The 21,054-nt window shown below is 38.5% G+C and overlaps 1 protein-coding gene across 8 annotated transcripts in view; it reads left to right on the top strand.

Annotated features, from left to right (window-relative positions):
* Positions 1-21,054, top strand: part of DMD (dystrophin) — a 2,416,993-nt gene that overhangs the window by 2,366,859 nt on the left and 29,080 nt on the right. For 6 of the 8 annotated variants that reach the window (XM_075852742.1, XM_075852740.1, XM_075852741.1 and 3 more), the window contains 5 exons: positions 5,632-5,697; positions 10,827-10,892; positions 13,732-13,890; positions 14,491-14,734; positions 16,257-16,380. In XM_075852742.1, coding sequence (XP_075708857.1) covers positions 5,632-5,697; positions 10,827-10,892; positions 13,732-13,890; positions 14,491-14,734; positions 16,257-16,380 — 659 coding nt within the window. The remainder of the gene's footprint in view (positions 1-5,631; positions 5,698-10,826; positions 10,893-13,731; positions 13,891-14,490; positions 14,735-16,256; positions 16,381-21,054) is intronic. The other 2 variants (XM_075852736.1, XM_075852738.1) reach the window with 1 other exon arrangement.

Below are 21,054 nucleotides of genomic sequence, written 5' to 3'. Positions count from 1 at the left end.
GAGCCCTGGCGCAAATGTGAACACAGTCTTAAGTGGACCGAGATGCACTGATAACTTGGCATTGAGCTGACCGATAACAGGCATTTTCTGCTGGTAATCTGTACCTCTGCAGTAATAAAGTATTTGTTTCTGATTGATGAATCTCTGTACTGTTAGTCAGAAAAAAATGACTTGCCATTCTTGAAAAGGTTTCTCTGCTGTTGGTCTTGTGGTTTACATAATGGCATATAGATGACCATTACCTATGTAGAGCTGAGATTGAGGGAATCGTTGAGTATACCAAACTATTTCAGCATCTATGCATTCATCTTACAATAACAGAGAACCATCTAAACAATATTTGGAACAGTACAAAATGTAAGCCATCTTTGGAAACTTTAAGACCATCTGTAATCTTGCTAGATACTTTGCTAAAAGCCGTGTTAACAGGCGTTTGATTTGGTTACTGAATCTTTCATTGATGGTCTTTTAAACACAACTGGTGCATAATCAAGTGCCTTTCCATTATTGAAAAGCTTCAAAATGGCTCACTCAGTTGTATAGTGATATATATGAATGTTAAACTGTGGTTTGCAACTAGAGCCATTAGGTTGAAATGGGTTAATATGTTCTAATATTTAGTAATATGTGGAACCATTGAGATCGCAATAACTTCCAAGGTTAATTCTATAGTGGCAATATCTTCTGCTCTAATTTGTGGAATATGGCACAAACTGACTTTGAAGTAAAACTGGTAAACTGTTAAAGGTGCAAATGTCAACGTAAAGTAAATGTATATTCAGCATTTTTTTCTGTGAACACGCAGCCATGTATGTCCACTGTATCCTTCGAGCTTATCAAGTCTTTAGACATTAAGGATCATCAAGGAAGGGAATTGCATTTCACATGAGGGCTCAAGCACCCATGTATAAAACTATATAAAGTTTCATAAGCGTGCACAAGGAATTTAGACCACTTCTAGCTTAATAGGTTTTTCAAAGCAACAGATCTCCTTGGTAAAGGATGAAAATTATAAAACCGTCAAACGAGCGATTTCTGTGACATGTATTTGTTATGCCCCAGTGTATAACAGGTGAGCAGGGAAAGATCATCCATGCTATACTGTAGCTAAATTCTTCCACTGAAATATGAGAATGCATGTTGTATTTTATATGCTGGCTGTGTGGTTAGAACTAATGCTGTCTAAACCGAACTACTGCAGACTGTTAGCCGTGATAATTATGGAATGCAGTCTGAATGGAAGAAATTTGCATTCTAGCATAAAACTCATGCATATTACCGCTCTGTTTCTTAGAATATATGTTCCCGTTTTTTATGTAAACAGGCAACATTACATACATTTCCCAAGTAAATATGCAGTACTTAAAAAATGAAGCAATCCGGTGTCTTACACAGATTTTACTTTTTTAATTTTTTACCAATTGTTTCCATTTAACTATCTGTCCTCTATCCCAAAAAATAAAGGCACACCTGTCCGATATCTTATTATTTGTCAGTGGTGGTATCTGAGAATAAATTAGATCATCTCGTGCAACTCAGGGAGAGTAATAAAAAGTAAAAGCTCTAATTTAGGGTATGTGTAACACCAAACAAAGATTATTTTGCAGCCTGTTGTATGAGATGCTAGAAGACGAAAATGTCAAATTCCCCATTCCCAAATTTAATTAATTTCTGTGTTAGCTGAAACAAATAGATAAGAATTGGAATGTTAGTGATATTGAATGTACTGGAAGTTTTTACTTCTACAGTGTTTTATTTTTATTTAAAAATTCTACCTTTCATTAAATTGTTAGCCCCTCCATTGTTTTCTATTCGGCTGTTTGCTTCTGGTTTTTCTCCCCGTTTGCAGTTTGGGGCATACACTACCGGTCAAAAGATCTAGAACACCAATTTTTCCAGTTGATTTTGACATTATTTGCTGTGCTAGAACTCTGTTAATGATAAATGGTTCAAAAGTAAGTTAAAAACCTAAAAATAATGTGAGTTTTTAAACTCAAACTCAAGAATAGTTTGAATTTCTGATTTTAACCAAAGGGCTTTTTTTCAGGGAAGACATTAAGGACAGTTGCTCTGCACCACAGAAAGCAAATTGGGTGCAAACTATTCCTACAGGTGTCTCAACTTTTGGAGATTACTTTCAAACCCTCTGATTATATTTAACCAGTGTTAGAACTGACTGCATTACAACACCCTGTAGATCAGGATTTGGACAGTTTTGCTCTTCAGAACAGAGCACGTAGTCTGTCTTCTTTTGTTAATTGCCTTTTTCTTGCCATTATGATGGCAGACCATTATAACCCTTAGAAGTGTAGGTTTGTCCTACAGAGAAATTGCCAAGAAAGCCAATGTGGCAGTCAGTACATTTTCCTATACCATCAAAAGGCACTTGGAAACTGGTGGAAACTCTGATGGGAAGTGGTCTGGCAGACCAAAGGCCACTACAAAATCAGATGACAAGTTTTTGAGAGTCAACTGTTTGCGTGTTCGGTGACTCACAGCACAAAATCTTCAAGCCCTGCTTAATGCAGCAAAAAATAAACAAGTTTCCATTTCAACTGTGAAGAGAAGAATTCTATCTTCAGGTTTAACAGGTCGAGTGTCTGTAAAAGCCACTGCTAAGGTTGATTAAAAAAAAAAACTTGCCTGCTCCAAGCAGCACCTCCAGTGGGCTACTGAAGAGTGGAAGAATGTCTTATGGACTGATGAATCCAAATTTTACATCTTTGGTACATCACGCAGGGTTTTTGTAAGTCGTCGAGTACGTGAAAGTATGCTTCCTCAGTGTGTGACACCAACTGTCAAACATGGAGGAGGAGGCGTGATGGTCTGGGGCTCTTTTGCTCGATCCAGAGTCGGCAACTTGCACAGGGTTCCTGGAGCTCTGGACAAAAAGGGCTACCATAGCATTTTGATGCGCCATGCAATACCCTCTGGTGTATGCCTACTTTGTCAGGGGGTCATATTACAGCAAGACAACAATTCAAAACATACTTCTAGGTTATGTCAGAACTACCTAAGAAGACAAGAAGCCGCCGGTAGCCTTCAAAGAATGGAATGGCTGCACAGTCTCCAGACTTAAATCCTATTGAACTTGTTTGGGATGAACTGGACAGAAGGGTGAAAGCAAAGCAGCCTACAAGTGCAGCACATTTGTGAACTTCTGCAACAATGTTGGGAAGAAATTTCTAAACAATATCTGAATGCAATTGTAGAAAGAATGCCTCAATTGTGTAAAGCTGTTATATCCGCTAGAGGTGGCTACTTTGAAGAGTCAAAAATCTAGATTTAATTTGTTGAAACAAAGTTAATTAATTATTTTTATTAATTTTAACTTGTTTGTTTATTCTATGCTTTCATTTCAAAGTACATTTGAGACTTTAAACTGTATAAAAACTGGAAAAATGTAGGTGTTATAAAACTTTTGATTGGTAGTGTATTTCTACAGCTTACTATTTAACTATGGCTGCCCAGCAACTACCATTTAATTTTTTTTTATATTGCTTTTAGTTTTGGCAACGGATACATTTTCAAGCAACACCATTAGCTTCTATAGGTATAACTTTTTTTTTACACTGTTTAAGGGGGTCTGACCGCTGGGACCCCCACAGATCACGAGAACGGGCTTGCCTTGCTGTTTCTGGGAGCCCCATAGGAGTGGGACAATAGTGGGCATGCTCGAGCGCTATCTTTTGACGTGTACAAATTAAACCTAAATGACAAAATAAAGAATCAAATTATTACCTATATGTTTTCTAAAAGTAGACATATGGCAAAATGCCATGGTCACTGTCTGCATTTTACACAAAATTGCATATTTTTCATTAAAAATGCGTAAAAAAATGTATAATTATTGCTAAATGTATGACTCCAGCAGGAAATTTGATGCACACATACGTCCTAAAAATAAAAGTTTAATGCCTCATGCACACAACCACATTGGTTTTGCAGCTCACAAAACCACGGGTCCTTTGTGGTCCATTGGACCGTAAAAAACTCCTTGTTGTGCATCCGTGTGCCATCCGGACTCAAGGATCCACAATAATTCACCAGTGTCCGTGAATCTACAAATTCGGACCGTAAAATGACTTGTAATCACAGCCGTGTGCATGGGGCCATAGAAAAGAATGGGTCCGCAATTTATCAACTAATATGCGGATAAATTGCGGCTGCAAAAATACGGTCCTGCGCATGATGCCTAATATGTGTAGCGTTCATACATACCACGTATGCCTAAGTCTACATGCACATATTGTCATAAAATCAACGAAAGTGAAAAGACCAAAAATCTTAGACATAACAACCTATAAAATACAGGGATTTCACACCTTAAAAAGTAATTGCACCCACAAATCCTATATATTTCCTGAAAGCAGACAGCCTAACAACAACTATACTATGTGACAAACCAGAATTATAACATACATTTGTGCCTAAAACTCCCATACAAGCAGAGGTTTACTTGCAAAAATAATGTAAAAATAAATAATAATAAAAAATAAAAACAGTCAGGGTTGTAGAATATCCCTTGGAGTACAGATATGATCATCATTAAAAATCAAAGCAAAGGTGCTTTGCAAACTAGCAAGAAGGGCACTAGTGAGGCAGGCTGCCAAAAGACCGAAGACCACTCTAAAGTGACTATGCATACATCTTAGGTGTTTGTTTTGCCACTCTTTCATAAGGATACAAGTGTTGAAGAGAGAGCCACTGTTAAAATAATAAAATATATCTATATATTTTTTTCTCTTAAAACATGGTCAAGGCTGAAGAGGGGAATGGCTTTAGAATTATAATGCTAATGTCCTTTTACTGTCCGAAAATAATTTGGTTCTAATGCAACTTGACAGAACTTGAACAGTTTTGAAATAACAAATAGAAAAACTTGCAGTGTCCACATCTGCAAAGTGACTCTACTAAATACAGAAGACTGGAGAGGGTGAGACTTTGTGCGCAAATGGTCCTTTTGTTTGATCAGTGTCAAAAAGCCTAACTAAATTCACTGCGATTTATTTCAACATCATAAAACATGAGGGGAAGGGGATTTTAAATACAATTTCTAGGAACAGTATGTAACAAATTCCTAAGGCAATGCTACTGGCTATACTTGGATTGCAAAATCCTGGACGTCTTAGTGAAAATCAAAGTAATAAAAACACTGACTAAAACAAATATCCAAACACATTTTGTGTCGGAGATACGTATTTTTTTGCCCAAGTATATTAGTGTAGCAGCTAGTACGTATTCTTAGTAAGGGTTTAAGACGTCTTAATGAAAATAGATAATGGAAGTGCACCTCTTCCTGGTTTGGACTCCTATGTGAAAGATTGGAAAGTAATCTAGTTGTATCTCTCGTAGTATTTTTTTTATTTTATTTTTTTATCTTAAATTATTGTATGCAACTTGATCTGGAAAAACGTGTGTACTGACAATGAAATTATAGGGTACTGATAACGTTACTGGAGATTTTGGATTCTTAGAGGTGTAGTTTTCAGATGAAAAAGTCTTGACATTGACAATGGAAAGCATCAAACTCCGTCTTAATTTATTAGGAAGAATTAGTCCATGACACAATGAACCTCAAGCACCTTTCTTAATGTGAAGATTGAATTGTTTAAATTCTTGTTTCCACAGCCCTGCTTCATCTCCCCAGCTATCACACGATGACACTCACTCACGAATTGAACATTATGCTAGCAGGTATGACTTTATGGCACAAGCATCTAAAACAAACCAGAGAGCCTTGTACCGTTTAGCTCATTCCATCAGGAGAGTCTTCTGAGGCATTAGAACCACTTCCATACCCTGCAATGATTTACTGATTTATCCTCTGTGTCAGTCTGCCATTAAACCTCTATCTAGCATTTCATGCCTGTTACCCATCAGGGCCTGAGAAATGAAGCGGTAAAATGTGTGCACCTTAATTCCATGCCCTCTCTTTCAATAGTATCTTAAAGATTTCCCCTATGCAAAATGTGTGTGTGTGTGTGTGTGTGTGTGTGTGTGTGTGTATATATGTGTGAACGATTATACATACAAATATGTCGGTCTATACTTCTTAAAATTAAACTATTTTTAACACCCCCTCCATACCTCCCAATGATAAAGAACACATTGAAAAGGAAAGATCGTGCATTTGCCCCATAGAGACACAACCTTTGGCTGCTCTGTGGACCATGGAGAGAGGTGGCCCAGCCCTGGTTGTTCCCTGCCTCTCTGCTATTGGGTGGGGAGAAACTGCCATTGTAAGCAAACAAGGGGTAGAGAATTGGCTCAAGGGTCACGGAAAAGACATGGGGTCACAAAAAAAAAAAAAAAAAAGACAAGCCCTTCTGTTATTAGCACCATAATGGGGGATTAATTTAGATTTTTGCTATGTGTATGCAACTGCTTATTTCAGTTCCCAAATGGCATCTGAGAATTGAGAGCAGGAATCAAATTGGTTACTCAATCAAATGTGATACTCAACTACGTTAGCATTACTTAATTAGAACAATGGACTTTGCCATATAAAATCACCTAGAACACAAATTAGTACCCAGCGCTAAATAGAACCACATAATCCAAGGGAGGTATGGATTTGTCCAATCTACCGACCGGTCACTTGGTATTTTTCTCAATGTTTGTCTGTAATGTTCCTTTTGTATATGAGGAATATGTACGTGTGTTTTTCTGCACTATGAAAATATCCACCCGCCTTTTACGCATGCATACTAATATTAACCTCTATTACGAAAGATTGTATAGAGCTGATTTTAATGTTTGACATAATGTAGCAGGTTTGTTTCAATCTTTGCAATGCCTTTTACTTTTTTTGGTCTTAATATCTGGTGATTTTATGCCTGTGAGATTTAAGCTTATTAGCTTGTATTTCTATATTGTAAAGAGGTTACTTTAATTCATTGTTGCTATGACTAGAAGTAAATTTGTAAAACAGAATAGGAAGCTTCCGCTAGTTCTGAAGTAGGAAGTGTAGTGAACTTGAATATTCAGCAGATCTAAAATACTCAGTCATGTAAAATTCCCAATCACAAGATGCCCTGCGATCTGCTGTAATCCTGTGTTGGAAGCCAACAGGGAGTATTCAATTTCCCTGCAGCGCCACCACAGAGGAAGGGAAGAATAACATTGAAATCAATAGCATGTCCTTGTATTGCATGGAGGTGCTGGGTCCTAAAGAGTTGTGTTCTTTGTAGCCGCTGTCGACTTCAGCTAATTAATGGCCTTGAAAATGGGGCATTTGAAAATGGGTTATTCTAAACCATATGATTACAGTTGAAGTCATAAGTTTACTTATACTTACTCCATAGCAACATTCATTAAAACTAGTTTTTTCCAATTCCTGACATTTAATCCTAGTACACATGCCCTCTCTCAGGTCAGTTAGGATCACTACTATATTTCAAGAATGTGAAATGTCAGAATAATACTAGAGACAATGATTTCAGCTTTTTATTTCTTTCATCACATTACCACTGGCTCAGAAGTTTAAATAAATGTAGTTATTAATTGGTTGCATTGCCTTTAAATTGTCTACCTTGGGTAATACTTTTTGGGTCACAGGCTCCTCACAATAAGTTGCTGGAATTCTGGCCCATTCCACCTGATCGAATTGGTGCAACGAAGTCCAGTTTGTAGGCCTTCTTACTTGCACAGTTCAGTTCTGCCAATACATTTTCTATCTGATTGAGGTCAGGGCTTTGTGATGGTCACTCATTATCTTTTACTTTGCTGTCTTTAAGCCATTTTGCCACAACTTTGGAAGTATGCTTGGGGTCATTGTCCATTTGCGCCCAAGCTTTAACCTTCTGGTTGATGTCTTGAGGTGTTGCTTCAATATCGCCACATAAATTTTCTTCCTCATAATGCCACCTATTTTGTGACGAGCATCGGTTTCCTCCTGCCACAAAGCACCCCCACAACATTATGCTGCCACCCCTGTGCTTCACGGTGGGTATGGTGTTCTTTGGCTTGCAAGCTTACCCCTTTTTCCTGCATACGTAACGATGGTTATTACGACCAAACGTTTCAGTTTGTTTCATCAGGCTAAAGGACATTTCTGCAAAAAGTAAAAACTTTGCCCCAGTGTACAGTTGCAAACCAAACTGGCTTTTTTATGATGGTTTTGGAGTAGTGGCTTCTTCCGTGCAGAGCAGCCTTTCAAATCACGTTTTACTGTTGATCTAGATATTTTTGTGCCGTTCCCTACAGCATCTTCACAAGGTCGTTTTGCTGTTCTCGGATTGATTTGTATTTTTTGAATCAAAGTACATTCCCATCTAGGAGGCAGAACGCGTCTCCTTAATGCATGGTATGATGGCTACTTGTTCTCATGGTGTTTGAACTTGCATATTATAATTTGAACAGATGAACATGGTACTTTCAGGCGTTTGGAAACTGCTCCCAATGATGTACCAGATGTGGAGGTCCACAATTATTTTCCTGATGTCTTGCCTGATGTATTTTTATTTTCTAATGATGTCAAGCAAAGAGGCAAGTAGGCCTTAATATACTGCCACAGGTACACCTCCAATTACCTCAAATGTGTATTCAAACTTCTGAGCCACTGGGAATATGATGAAAGAAATAAAAACTAACATAAATCAATGTCTCTAGTGTTTTTCTGACGTTTCACATCCTTGAAATAAACTAGTTGTCCTAACTGACCTAAAAAAAAAAAAAGTGAATGTATACTAGGAATAAACTTTAGGAATTGTGAAAAACTGAGTTTTAATGCATGTGGCTGAAGTGTATGTAAACTTATGACTTCAACTGTACATTACAAATGTTCATGAGTACAAATAATACGGTGGCACACAGCATTGGAATATGTTTGTTTTTGTTTGTTTTTTTTCTAAATAAAATAGCTTTTACTATATTTCACCAATGGGCCAATGTTGGCACATTGCAATATTCATATTTAGATCATACAGTAGCAAATTGGATGACATGTATGCTTAAAGTGTTTTTTCTTATGAACGTAAATCACCTATCCACTGTCCCAGTTTCGGACCCCCACCAATCCTGGGAACGGGGGTCCCGGAGAGCCCTATGTGAATGGACTGGGATTTTACTTGCTTGGCCACTGCTCCATTCACTTTCTATGTAACTGCCAGAAAAAGCCCAGCGCTATCTCCACGAACCCCGTAGAAAGTGAATGGAGTGGTGGTCGAGCATGCGCTGTCCCTATCCATTCAGATTGGGCTTACCAGGACCCCTGCTCTCGGAATCCGTGAAGGATCCCATGGTTGGACTCCCACATCGTGTGAATAGGTGATAAATGATCATAATGCAAAAACCGGGTATTTCCAACTTAGGCCTCATGCACACGACCGTAACCATGTGCACGGCCGTGATTTTCGGATCGGCCGGCCACAGAGTGCCACCCGCGAGCCGTCCGTGCACATGGCCGCGTCCATTATTTTCTTTGAGCCTGAACCGCAGAACACAGCCGTAATAAGACATGCCCATTCTTTCTGCGGTCCAGGCTCCTAGGCTATGCACGGACCGTGGAAACCACGGTCGTATGCATGGCCCCATAGAAATTAATGGGGCTGCAAAAGCACGTTCGTGTGCATGGGGCCTTAGACATTTATGGCATATCCACAGGATTATGCCATAAATGTTTGCTAGGCACAGGTCCCACCTCTGGAACTCACACCTATATCTAGAACAAGCCTGGCTTTTTTCATAACTCCCATTCACTTCTATGGGCGTTACAGAAACCGCGTAACACACAAGCTCCGCTGTTTCCGTAATCCCAGCAACCTCTTCATTCGTTCTCCATCTGGATGCGACCACCTCACCAGGTGGGAAAAGGTCAGGGACCCCATTCTGGAGATTAATGTGGGTCCCAGAGGTGGGACGCTTATCTATCAGACATTTATAGCATATCCTGTGAGTATATAGTGTAAATTAGTTCCTAAAAGGTGATTAATTTGCTAATGCAAAGATGTGTCCTGTCTTACTTCCTCTCAAAATCCAACAAGCTGAGATGTTTGGCACGGGATGTAACAAAAACATTAAAAAAAAAGTATGCATCTGAGGAATGCCATTCGTTGCTATAGACTCCCATGTTAAAGAACAAAAAAATACTTCTACGTCACAGGCGTCCAGTAAAAAAAGTGAAGACTGGTTTTTTTTTTGTTTTTTTTTTTTAACAAAGAGTTTATGGGAGACGGATGGCCAACAGATGGCATCCATTAGCAGCTGCTTAGATTGAATGGAGAGGTGACAGCAACATTTGTACAGGTCTTAAGTCTTTGGGACCTACCTAGAGTAACATACATCAAACGTTAATTAGGCAGGGAATCTTTATAATAAGAAACAAAATTTTAACTGGAAGGGGGCCTTAGTGTTGAGAAATTGCAAGAAAGGTTAAGTGCAGTATTAAAATATTTTCATCAAGTTACTTATACCATATTCAAGCAGCTCTAATTTTTTTCACCTGCCAGTATATAGTGATATCCATTGTATCTAGGAATTGTGAGGCATTGCCTGATATAATTTCAATATGCCAGATAGGGTTAACATTGCAAATATGTAGAACTCTTTCAGGTGACCTTAAGATGGCACTTTACCAGTTCTCAATGGGTTCAAAGTAGTCAATTGCCTATTAGTTACTAAAAAAAATAAAGGACATATATGTAGGGTAAAAATTATTATAAGATCAAAACTTGGAAAACCCCTCAAGTATTGAACAGGAATGCATTAACTTTTTTTAGTTATTCTATCCTAATCATACATTGTCATTTTGCTAACAATTGAAAATTCAAAAGCTGCGCAGACACCATTTTTAATAATTCTATCTTTCTATTCTGTTTCCACAGGCTAGCCGAAATGGAAAACAGCAATGGATCCTACCTAAACGATAGCATTTCACCCAATGAAAGCATGTATGTATATCTGCAAGGCAAAATTTGGTTATCCGACATTGGAAACTAAAAAATATTGTTGTCAAAACAATTATATTTTTAAGGATTTTGTGCTTAGTATAATTAGCTGCAGGTGTAAGACAACTGGTAGATTTATAAGGTGGTCGTCTAGGGCACCATTGAGCAGGGGGTTGCAATTTATGGATTAAAATAAACAAATTAAAAGCAAAATAAAACAGTATTTTTACTTTAAAATGTTTTGTACCACCAATTATATGCTTTGCCTGAGCTGCTGATAATTCTGTAGGTGCTGGGTATCATGAGTGCATTGGTGAGCAAATAGAATAGTTTTTTCACTGTATGACAGGTGACCGGTGCCAACTGTAGGAAAGAAGCTGATTGAAGGGGAATCTGCAAACCCTACTACAGAAACTTGGTAGTGTATCCAGCTGGGTTGAGAACTGCTTATATGCAGAGTGGAGGGAAATAGGGATTATGTATTATAGATCAATAGGAAATGGTGGGGAATAGGGGACGACAGGGTGGGTAAATAAGTGAATGATTGTCCATCCTATAGCTATCACGCTGGATTTGAGGGATAGAGTGGGGGGGGTGCGCGTTATGAAACCCCTGATTTTGCCTGCCACAGGTTTGGAGTCTTCGATAAAGGTAATGGTTTAATAACTTGAAATTGGAGGAGACTGGTGAAAGATTACCCCTTTTCTTATGCTAAATTAAAATATGTTAATTTAAAGGAAACTCCAGAGAAAAAAAAATATTTGAATGGCAATACTTAAAGAATAAATACACCTATTTGAAATTAAAAATATATATATACACCGTTCGCAGCCATTACATTAAAACCACTGACAGGTGAAGTGAATACTATTTATTAACTTGTCACAATGGTACCAGTCAAGGGGTGGGATATATGTAAGGCAGCAATTGAACAATCCATTCTTGAAGATGATGTGTTGTAAGTTGGAAAAATAGGCGAGCGTAAGGATCTGAACTATGACGACTCGGTCAGAACATGTCCAAACGGTCTTGTGGGGTGTACCCGGTATGCAGAGGTTAGTACCTACCAAAAGTGGTCTAAGGAAGGACCACTGGTGATGGCCATGGGTGCACCAAATAAAAGCTACTGTAGCACAATTTTCTGAAAAATTGAATGCTGGCTATGATAGAAAGATGTCAGAACACACACACTGCATTGCAGCTTGCTGTGTTTGGGGCACCATAGCCACAGATGGGTCAGTGTGCCCATGCTGACCGATTTTCCTCTGCCGAAAGCGCCTACAAATGGGCATGTGCCCATCGGAACTGGAACATTGAGTAATGGAAGAGGGTGGTCTGGTCTGATGAATCCTGTTTTGTTTTACGTTATTTGGACAGTTTGGAAGGCTTGTGCGTGGCTTACCTGGTAAAGAGATGGCACCAGGATGCAATATTGGAAAAAAGGCAAGCCGGCGGAGGCAATGTGATTCTTAAAAAATTGTTCTCAATCTCATTGGGCATCTGTGGGGTGTGCTGGAAAACAAGTTTGATCCATGGAGACATTCCATTACTCAACTTAAAGAATCTGCTGCTAAGGTGCCAGATACCACAGGACACATTCGACGTGTCCGTTGTTTTGGTGGCACGAATCGGACCAACACCATATTAGGCAGGTTTTATTGTTATGGCTGAGCGGTGTATATCTGTATAACTTGAGCGGGTGCTCTGTGTTGTTGACTCTTTCCTGTATTGGCTCCTTCCTTTCAATGCTTCTAGCCTGTGTGCCTGTGTGCCTGTGTCTCCTTTTCCCCCCTTTTCTACACTTCATTGGAAGTGCAACTTAGAAGTCTCCTCGGGCATATAAAATACTGAGCTGCACTGATCTCAAATGATTTTATAGTGCTCATCCCATCCACCTGCCTGGGCTGTTCTGTAGGAACCGTCTGTGCAAGCATTGGGTCAAATCTCCAGATACAGTCCACTTTTTAGCAGTTTCTACAGAAGAGTTTGGTACTTCATATATGCAATAAAAGTAACGAGGAGTTTCAAGGAATGATGACTATTTTCTGTGCAAGGGGGAGCATTATTGGCTTCAAGAGGGGTTTACCAATGAAGGTCAGTAGAGACTAGATGGACCAACCAGAAAAGTGATATTGGCAATAATATCTTATACAAAGTTTAAAAAAGAGCAATGCCCAAGTTAATAAGACAAGTGTAGACATGTGACTCTTTGAGAGACTTCTTTAAAAAGTACTTTCAAAGCAGGATCCACATCAAAAGAATTAATAACATAATATTACACAATTGATAATAGACCGGCTTGTTCATATTTTCATCATAAATTCTATCTTTTCATGTTTGCTGTACACATTTTAGTATTCTTGTGCCTTGGAAGGTGATGAAATACTAATAACAATTGACTTATTTTTCCCTCTCCCTATAGATTGCAACTAATGTAAATACAATAATTTTGCCTGAGGAAGATAAATAGTTGCCTGGTAGCTAAATAATGATTTGTGCTTTATTACACAATTACAACCTAGCTGCTCAGCTACATGGAAGTTACAGTGGGTGCATCTTTATTTAAATACTAACTAGGATTTAACAAGATTACCCTTCAATAACTGATCATTTGCCAATGCTTTTTGAGGTCTATAATAACTACAATTTAAAGCACTTTTTATTGGCTGTAAAATAGCCATTTGCTTGTAGAGAAATTAGAGTTTGATTCCTGAGGTCCCTAGATTCCTGTGCCTTTCAGAATCTGTGACAAACATTCTAAATGTTTTCATTAGCGTGCATTAGAACGCATTGAAAAATATCAAGCAAGAGTGATAATTCTTCATTCTTATGTGTTTCACAGAGATGATGAACATTTGCTTATTCAGCACTACTGCCAAAGCTTGAACCAAGAATCCCCACTAAGCCAGCCCCAAAGCCCTGCCCAAATACTTATCTCCTTGGAGAGTGAAGAGCGAGGGGAGCTTGAGAGGATCCTTGCTGACTTAGAAGAAGAAAACAGGTATGTTTATTATCCTTAATATCTGAATGTCAAAGTTCCATGTCTTGTTCAGATAGGAAAGCTCTAATGCAAGAATTGTATTATAATGGCTAGTGCCATCTAAACGTATAAAAAGTAACTCCACCCTTAAGATGCTGCAAATCCTATGTACTAACTCAAAGCTTTTTGCATGCTGTACTCTATCTCTGGCAATCCCGTAGAGCATGAATGGAGCAGCAGCACGTATGCGTGACCAGCATTCCGCTCATACAGGGGTCGTCTCCTGTACTCTTGATCCGTGCGGACCCCAGCAGTCAAACGTTTATCACCTATCCTGTGAATAGGTGATAAGTTGTTTTGGTGGGATAAACCCTTTAAGAATCCTGCACGGTTTAATTTTAGAACCCCCATAGAGTATTCTCAAATACGTTGGTGCTTTAAACATTTATTGTAGAAATAATTCATTGAATGGATCAGGAGTGAAAACTTTGTTTATACCCATGTTTTCTACATGGCATAATATGCAAAATAAAATAGAATATATATCCATTGCTTAAGTTGATATCTAATTGACAGCTCATGTCATTCTTTGTTTTTCCATATTATTTTGTTCACTAACAGAAATTTACAGTCTGAATATGATAGACTGAAAGAGCAGCATGACCATAAGGGATTGTCCCCACTACCTTCGCCTCCAGAAATGATGCCAGCCTCCCCACAGAGTCCACGAGATGCAGAACTCATTGCAGAAGCCAAGCTACTGCGCCAGCACAAAGGACGTCTGGAAGCCAGAATGCAGATACTGGAAGATCACAACAAGCAACTGGAGTCACAATTACATCGGCTTAGACAGTTGCTAGAGCAGGTATGTTTGTAGCATCAACAAATGAGTGCATTGTTTCATAGCACACAGCTTGATTAACTTTTGATTCTTGGAGAAAGTTACTGGTTGACTGATGTTAAGGATTTAAAGGGGGATTAACCTGTTAATTACCATCAGGTTTGTAAGAGATTCAGTTGGATGCTTGGCTAAACAGTGAGTGAGGCAAAGCTTTCCCATCCTGAATAATGGTACCATTGTAGTAGTATATCTAGTGGTATATTATGACTTTAATGGTGGGTCCTTATCCCTCAAGGTTCACCAGAACACTGTATTCTTTGTTATCCACTTTAACATCATAATATGCATTATGAAAGCATTTACAAAAAAATAATATGCATTATTAAAATACATTTTCAGGTTAATAAAGGGAGCAGGAGATGGATGGTATTTTGGATATTTTTAGCAGATATAATGCTATATTAATGCTTAAGAATAATTGCACTTTTATTTTCAAATGTATGTCCAACTATGAACACTCTTTTACCATTTACATAAAGAATTACTCTATATTAAAGTGGAGTTCATTTTTATCAGAAAAAAATTGTAACACGCATGGCATATTACAGAGGTATTTTCCTATAGAAACTTTACTGAGTTAAGTGTCTGTCAACAAGCGTGTCGACTGTTTCCTATAACAACCAAGTGAATTAAGAATGTAGTTAAAATTTAGTCTGTAACTCTGAATCAGTGCAAGAGAAGTATTGTAAAATATTTATAAAGTAACTCATCTTTATGTATAGAATTCTAAAAAACGAATGTCTCTCAAAATGTTTTAATACTTTGTTCTTGACTCTGATTTTTAGTGTCTATCTTACATAACATCATAAATAAACAGGGATTTATTCACGGTTATGTAAATTTGTCTTCTAACTTCCAAACAAAGATCTTGTGATAAGGGTCATTACTTTATACTGTGATCACGTGACTGTTCTGAATAATCTGAACCAGGATGTCAATCTGTAGTTTAATATATAATCACGATGTAGCGTGGGATAATTTACCATTGACATAAAGGTCAGGTAAATCAGTATATGTGACGGAAAACAAAAAATAGTTTGTAGCTGCATTTTTTCGTGGTCATGTGTGGCTTTGCATACTGCCCCCTGCTATAAAATATTGAGTTTACCAGTTTATAAATAAACATTCTCTAGAATATGAAGCCATGTGATTTTGTTTCAATGATTCCTGGCCCTTCTACGGAGTGATTTTTGTAGCTACAGTAACACTCGTACATTCTGTACTGCTCAGGTGGGGAACCACTGTTGCAGCTCTATATAGCCGCAAAGAATGGGATGTTTAAGTAGTAGCGAAGGGGAAATGAGAGATAATCACCTCTCTCCCTCCATGCTTTTTTTTTTTTCTTCCAAGCAGCATGTACTCACTGAAAGAATGCAATCTTGACATGTTTTACTTGATACTCAATGTTTAGTCTGAAAATCATTGATTATTTGACTTCGGATTCCTGCAAGCAGAATCCTTTATTTCCGTTTTTCTTATGTTTTAGCCGCAAGCTGAGGCAAAGGTCAATGGTACAACATTTTCCTCTCCTACTCCCTCGCTGCAGAGATCAGAGAGCAACCAGCCCATGTTGCTTCGTGTAGTTGGCAGCCAAACATCTGAATCCATGGGTAAGAATGTTAGCTACAGAAAAATGCTTGTTATCAGCAAAAAGGTTCATGAAACATTTATCACTTGCAGTACTCTGTTTCTATATGCTAATACTTTTGGCGGATTAAAATGTACAAGTATGAATACCTTTAATTGATGGATCTCTAATTCACAAAGTATGTTGCCTTAGTCATATACAGTATATCAGGACAACCATTTTCCATGTGCATTATTAAAACATATGGACTTAAAGAGGGCAATAGTTTTGCACCCCTTGCCACTTATGTAAACTTCATTTTTGTTTGGCGATAGAGGTAATTTAGTGAATGCAATTGCGATTTTTAATTTTTTTGGCCCCCTTCATACGATTTTTTTTTTTGCACTTTTTCTGGCTTGTAAAAAAAATGACATAAAAGCGGGGTTTTGGCAATCAAGATTATTGCGTACCATGCAGGGTAGCAAGAAGGCATATGTAATCAGACACCTGTGCGAAAAACAAATCGCATACAGAGATACAAACAAACAATTTTACAACCTTTTTCAAAAAATACAAAATAGGGTCAAGACCAGACCACTGCATACAAAAATAAGAAAAAAAATGTTGGCAGGTTACCTCCAAGCGAGTTTTCGTAAACTCTAATACAAAGGCAAAAGTGCAGAGTTCAGTTGTAAATCACAGGGATACCAAGGTATATTATCAAGATAAATGCAAATACATGGGTAAGTCAGGGGTACTACTTAGGTGCTAGGACAGTCCGCATTAGAAGATAGAGCAGGAGTATGGAGTGGCATGTCCAGTAAGCGCTTATATGCAATCCAACCTTCCCACGTACAAACTTTTGTCTGTTAAGTTTCCATCCATGAAGCTCCTCAAAATAGAATACCTGATGGACTTCCCTAATATGGCTCACATTAACGTGATTCCCAAACCTCAGAGATCACTCGTACAAGGAGAATTATTGATGTATCTCGCTGACTAAGGCTACATGCAAACGTTGTGTAATTTGATGAGGAAAGTCCACACCAAAACCGCAGGTCTACGCAGCTAAAACCGCCCTGTTTTTAGGTGCGGTATTTACATTTTGATGAAATAGGTGTGTTTTTCTTTAAAAAATAGTCCGATACAATTCGCAAACGGAATTGTAGGATAAATTTACATGTTGCAGAATTTAAAATATGCGTTGCAGGTCAATTTACGCACAGAAAAAATATACACTGTGTAGATGAGATTTCTTGAAATCTCATTTACTTTGCTGGTACTGTATTACGCTGCGGATTTGCCACATGAAAATACACGCGGCAAATCCGCACATAATACGCAACATGTGCATTCAGCCTATGGCTATGTTCACACGAGGTCATTACGTCCGTAATTGACGGACGTATTTCGGCCGCAAGTACCGGACCAAACACACTGCAGGGAGCCGGGCTCCTAGCATCGTAGTTATGTACGATGCTAGGAGTCCCTGCCTCGCTGCCGGACAACTGTCTCGTACTGAAAACATGATTACAGTACGGGACAGTTGTCCGGCAGCGAGGCAGGGACTCCTAGCGTCGTACATAACTATGATGCTAGGAGCCCGGCTGCCTGCAGTGTGTTCGGTCCGGTACTTGCGGCCGAAATACGTCCGTCAATTACGGACGTAATGACCTCGTGTGAACATACCCTTACAGTGATATAAAAATCTTTACTGAAATTCCCAGTAGACAGGCAGCGGACAATGTCAGTCGGTCCTTTAATGCTATATCTATATTAAATAGGAATGAAAGCTCCTCCAGACTGGGTACGTTGTTGAGTAGGGATTTACGCAAGGCGTTTGACTCAGTCTTGTGACCCTATTTAAATTATTTTAAGACGTATGGGATTTGGTCCAGTGTTTCTCAACACTTTGTACCCTTTATGCAGAACTTACTGCCAAGGTGTGCATTAGAGGGATTGAGTGTGACCCTTCTTTGGTTCATTGCGGTACGAGAAGGGCGCTCACACTCTTGGTACCTAGACTGGATTTACTTAGATTGCTTTAGCGACTTCTTTTCTTGAATTTATTTGTCAGGGTAAACTGAAGAGAATCCTCAACCGAGCTCTCACTGCACACCCTGCTGAATTCTACGTCCGGTCTGTCTGGAGGCCAGAGCCGCTCCCGGTCTTAAAGCTTTTTGGTCTACACTGCCAAACCAGGGATTTGTTGTTTTTTTTTAAGGAAAAGTTATAGTTTTTAATGTACTGAGAAACATAAAAAAATATTTTGTGGGGTGTGATGGAAAATAAAATCGCAAATCCTCCATTGTTTTTTTGGGAGTTTTTTTTTTTACGGTGTTTACTGTATGGTAAAAATGACATGTTGACTTTATTCTTTGGGCCAATACGATTATGGCAATACCAAACTTATATATATATTTTTTTTTTTTATATGTTCTACTAAATTACAAAATAACAACACTATTGTTTAAGATATATTACATATTCTGAGGCCCATAACTTTTTCTGTCGATGACTGACTTATTTTTTGCAGGGTGAGCTGTAGTTTCTATTGGTATCATTTTGGGGTACATACAACTTTTTGATCACTGTTTATTCCATGTTTTGGGGTAAGGTGAGGTGACCAAAAAGCGGTCTCTTTTTTTTTCTTATTGTTTTAATGACATTCACAGTCTGGAATAATTAATGCTATCTTTTTATAGCTCTGATTTTAGCGGATGTGGCGATGGAATTTATGCTTTTTTTTTTTTGCTTTTTATAATTTAGTTGATTTTATTAAACAAATGGGAAAAGGTTTTTGTTTTTCCCCTTTAAAATAAATAAATTTAATTTAAAAAAAATAATAGATAAGTAGATAGTACATTGTTCATTACTTTAAAAAGAAAACATTTTTTTTTTGTTTTTGACTTGAGCATGAGATTTATTAACGACCGGCGTATACTGTTTTTACGTCGGCACTTCAAAAGAACTTTCCCTGCATCGTGCGGGGATCTCCTGAAGCCCGTGCTGTTGCTAACAGCCTCGGGCTTCAGGGCAACGATCGGAGACCACTAACAATGTTCTCCGATCATATTTAACCCCTCAGATGCGGCGCTCAATAGCGAGCGCCGCATCTGAGTGATTTTAGAGGGAGGGGGCTCCATCTCTCATCCCACTGGCATCCCCGCGTGCATCGCGGTGTGCCGATGGGTTCTATGGCAGCCTGTGGGCCTAAGAAAGGCCCCCAGGTCTGCCTTTAGTGAAGTATTGCAGTGTATTATAATAGTGATCAAAAGTTTGCACAGTGAAGTCCCCTAGTGGGACTAAAAATAAAGTTAAAAAAAAGTTTAATAAAGTTTGAAATAAATAAATAAATGTGCCAAGTAAAAAAAAATAAACCCCCCACCCCCCCACTTTTTCCCCTTACAAAGTACTTAATGAAAAAAAGTTACTCATATTTGGTATCGCCGCGTCGGTAACGAACCTAACTATAAAACTACCGTATTACATTATTTAACCCGCACGGTGAACGCCGTAAAAAACAACGCCAGAATTGCTGTTTTCTGTTCATCCCGCCTTCAAAAGAATTTGATAAAAAGTGATCGCATCTACTCCAAAAAAAAAGCCCTCATACAGCTGCATCGGTCAAAAAATAAAAAAGTTATGGCTCTTAAAATATGGCGACACAAAAGCAAATTTTGAAAAAAATACTTTTTAGTGTGTATAAGTAGGAAAACATAAAAAAATCTATATAAATTTGGTATTGCCGCAATCGTAACGACCCGCTGAATAAAGTTATTATGTTATTTATACCACACGGTTAACGGCGTAAAATTAGGATGCAAAAAAAGCCGAAATTTGTTTTTTTTTCCAGTACCCCACTAAAAAAGTTATTAAAAAGTTAATCAATAAATTATATATACCCCAAAATGGTGCAATTATAAAATACAACTTGTCCCGCAAAAAAAAGTCCTTATACAGCTGTGTCGACACAAAAATAAAAAAGTTCTAGATCTTTGGAAAAACTTAAAAAATCGTTCATTAAGGTTTAAAATACCTTCGTTATTAAGGGGTTAATCACTGGTGCAATACTTATGTATTGCATTATACTGTACTTTTAAGTCTCCTATGAAGAGGACCAAGATAACAGACCTGGGGGCCTTCATTAGGCTCTGGGTTTCCATGACAACCCATCAACATCCCGCGATCACTTTGCTGGGGGCCAATGGCGTTACAGAACGGCCCCCCCTCCTTAGTCCATCAGCTTTCATGCCGTGGTCACTATTCACAGCGGCATCTAACTCCTCAAACATTTGGAATCCGCTTTATTTCAGATTCCATCCGTTAGAGCGAGGTGTTAGCCTGCTCCATACTATTCCCCCCTCCCGCTATCTCCCCACAGACCACTCCTTTTATTTGGGAGCATGGCAATAAGCCAATCGCAGCAAGTCAGGCTCCTGACTGCAGAGGAAATGTAGTGTTAAATGGCAGCCTTTCAGATGAATGGCTGTCCATGTAATACATGTATGGCTCGTGTTCGCCTGAGCAAGAGCCACTCCTAAAGATCGGCTCTGTGTTCCGGCTCATAAGCCAGTGAGAGACCCCCCCTCTGTCACCCATATGCCCTAATAGGCCATATGATCAGGAGTTGTTTTCATGAGACAACCCCTCTAATTATATAGTAGTTATCAAATGTAATCTTGCAGAGCTTTTTTTTTGCTTTTTTTTCACCAGA

Source organism: Rhinoderma darwinii, chromosome 2, assembly GCF_050947455.1.
Source record: "Rhinoderma darwinii isolate aRhiDar2 chromosome 2, aRhiDar2.hap1, whole genome shotgun sequence".
Taxonomy (NCBI): Eukaryota; Metazoa; Chordata; class Amphibia; order Anura; family Rhinodermatidae; genus Rhinoderma; species Rhinoderma darwinii.
This window is presented reverse-complemented; position numbering and strand designations above follow the sequence as displayed.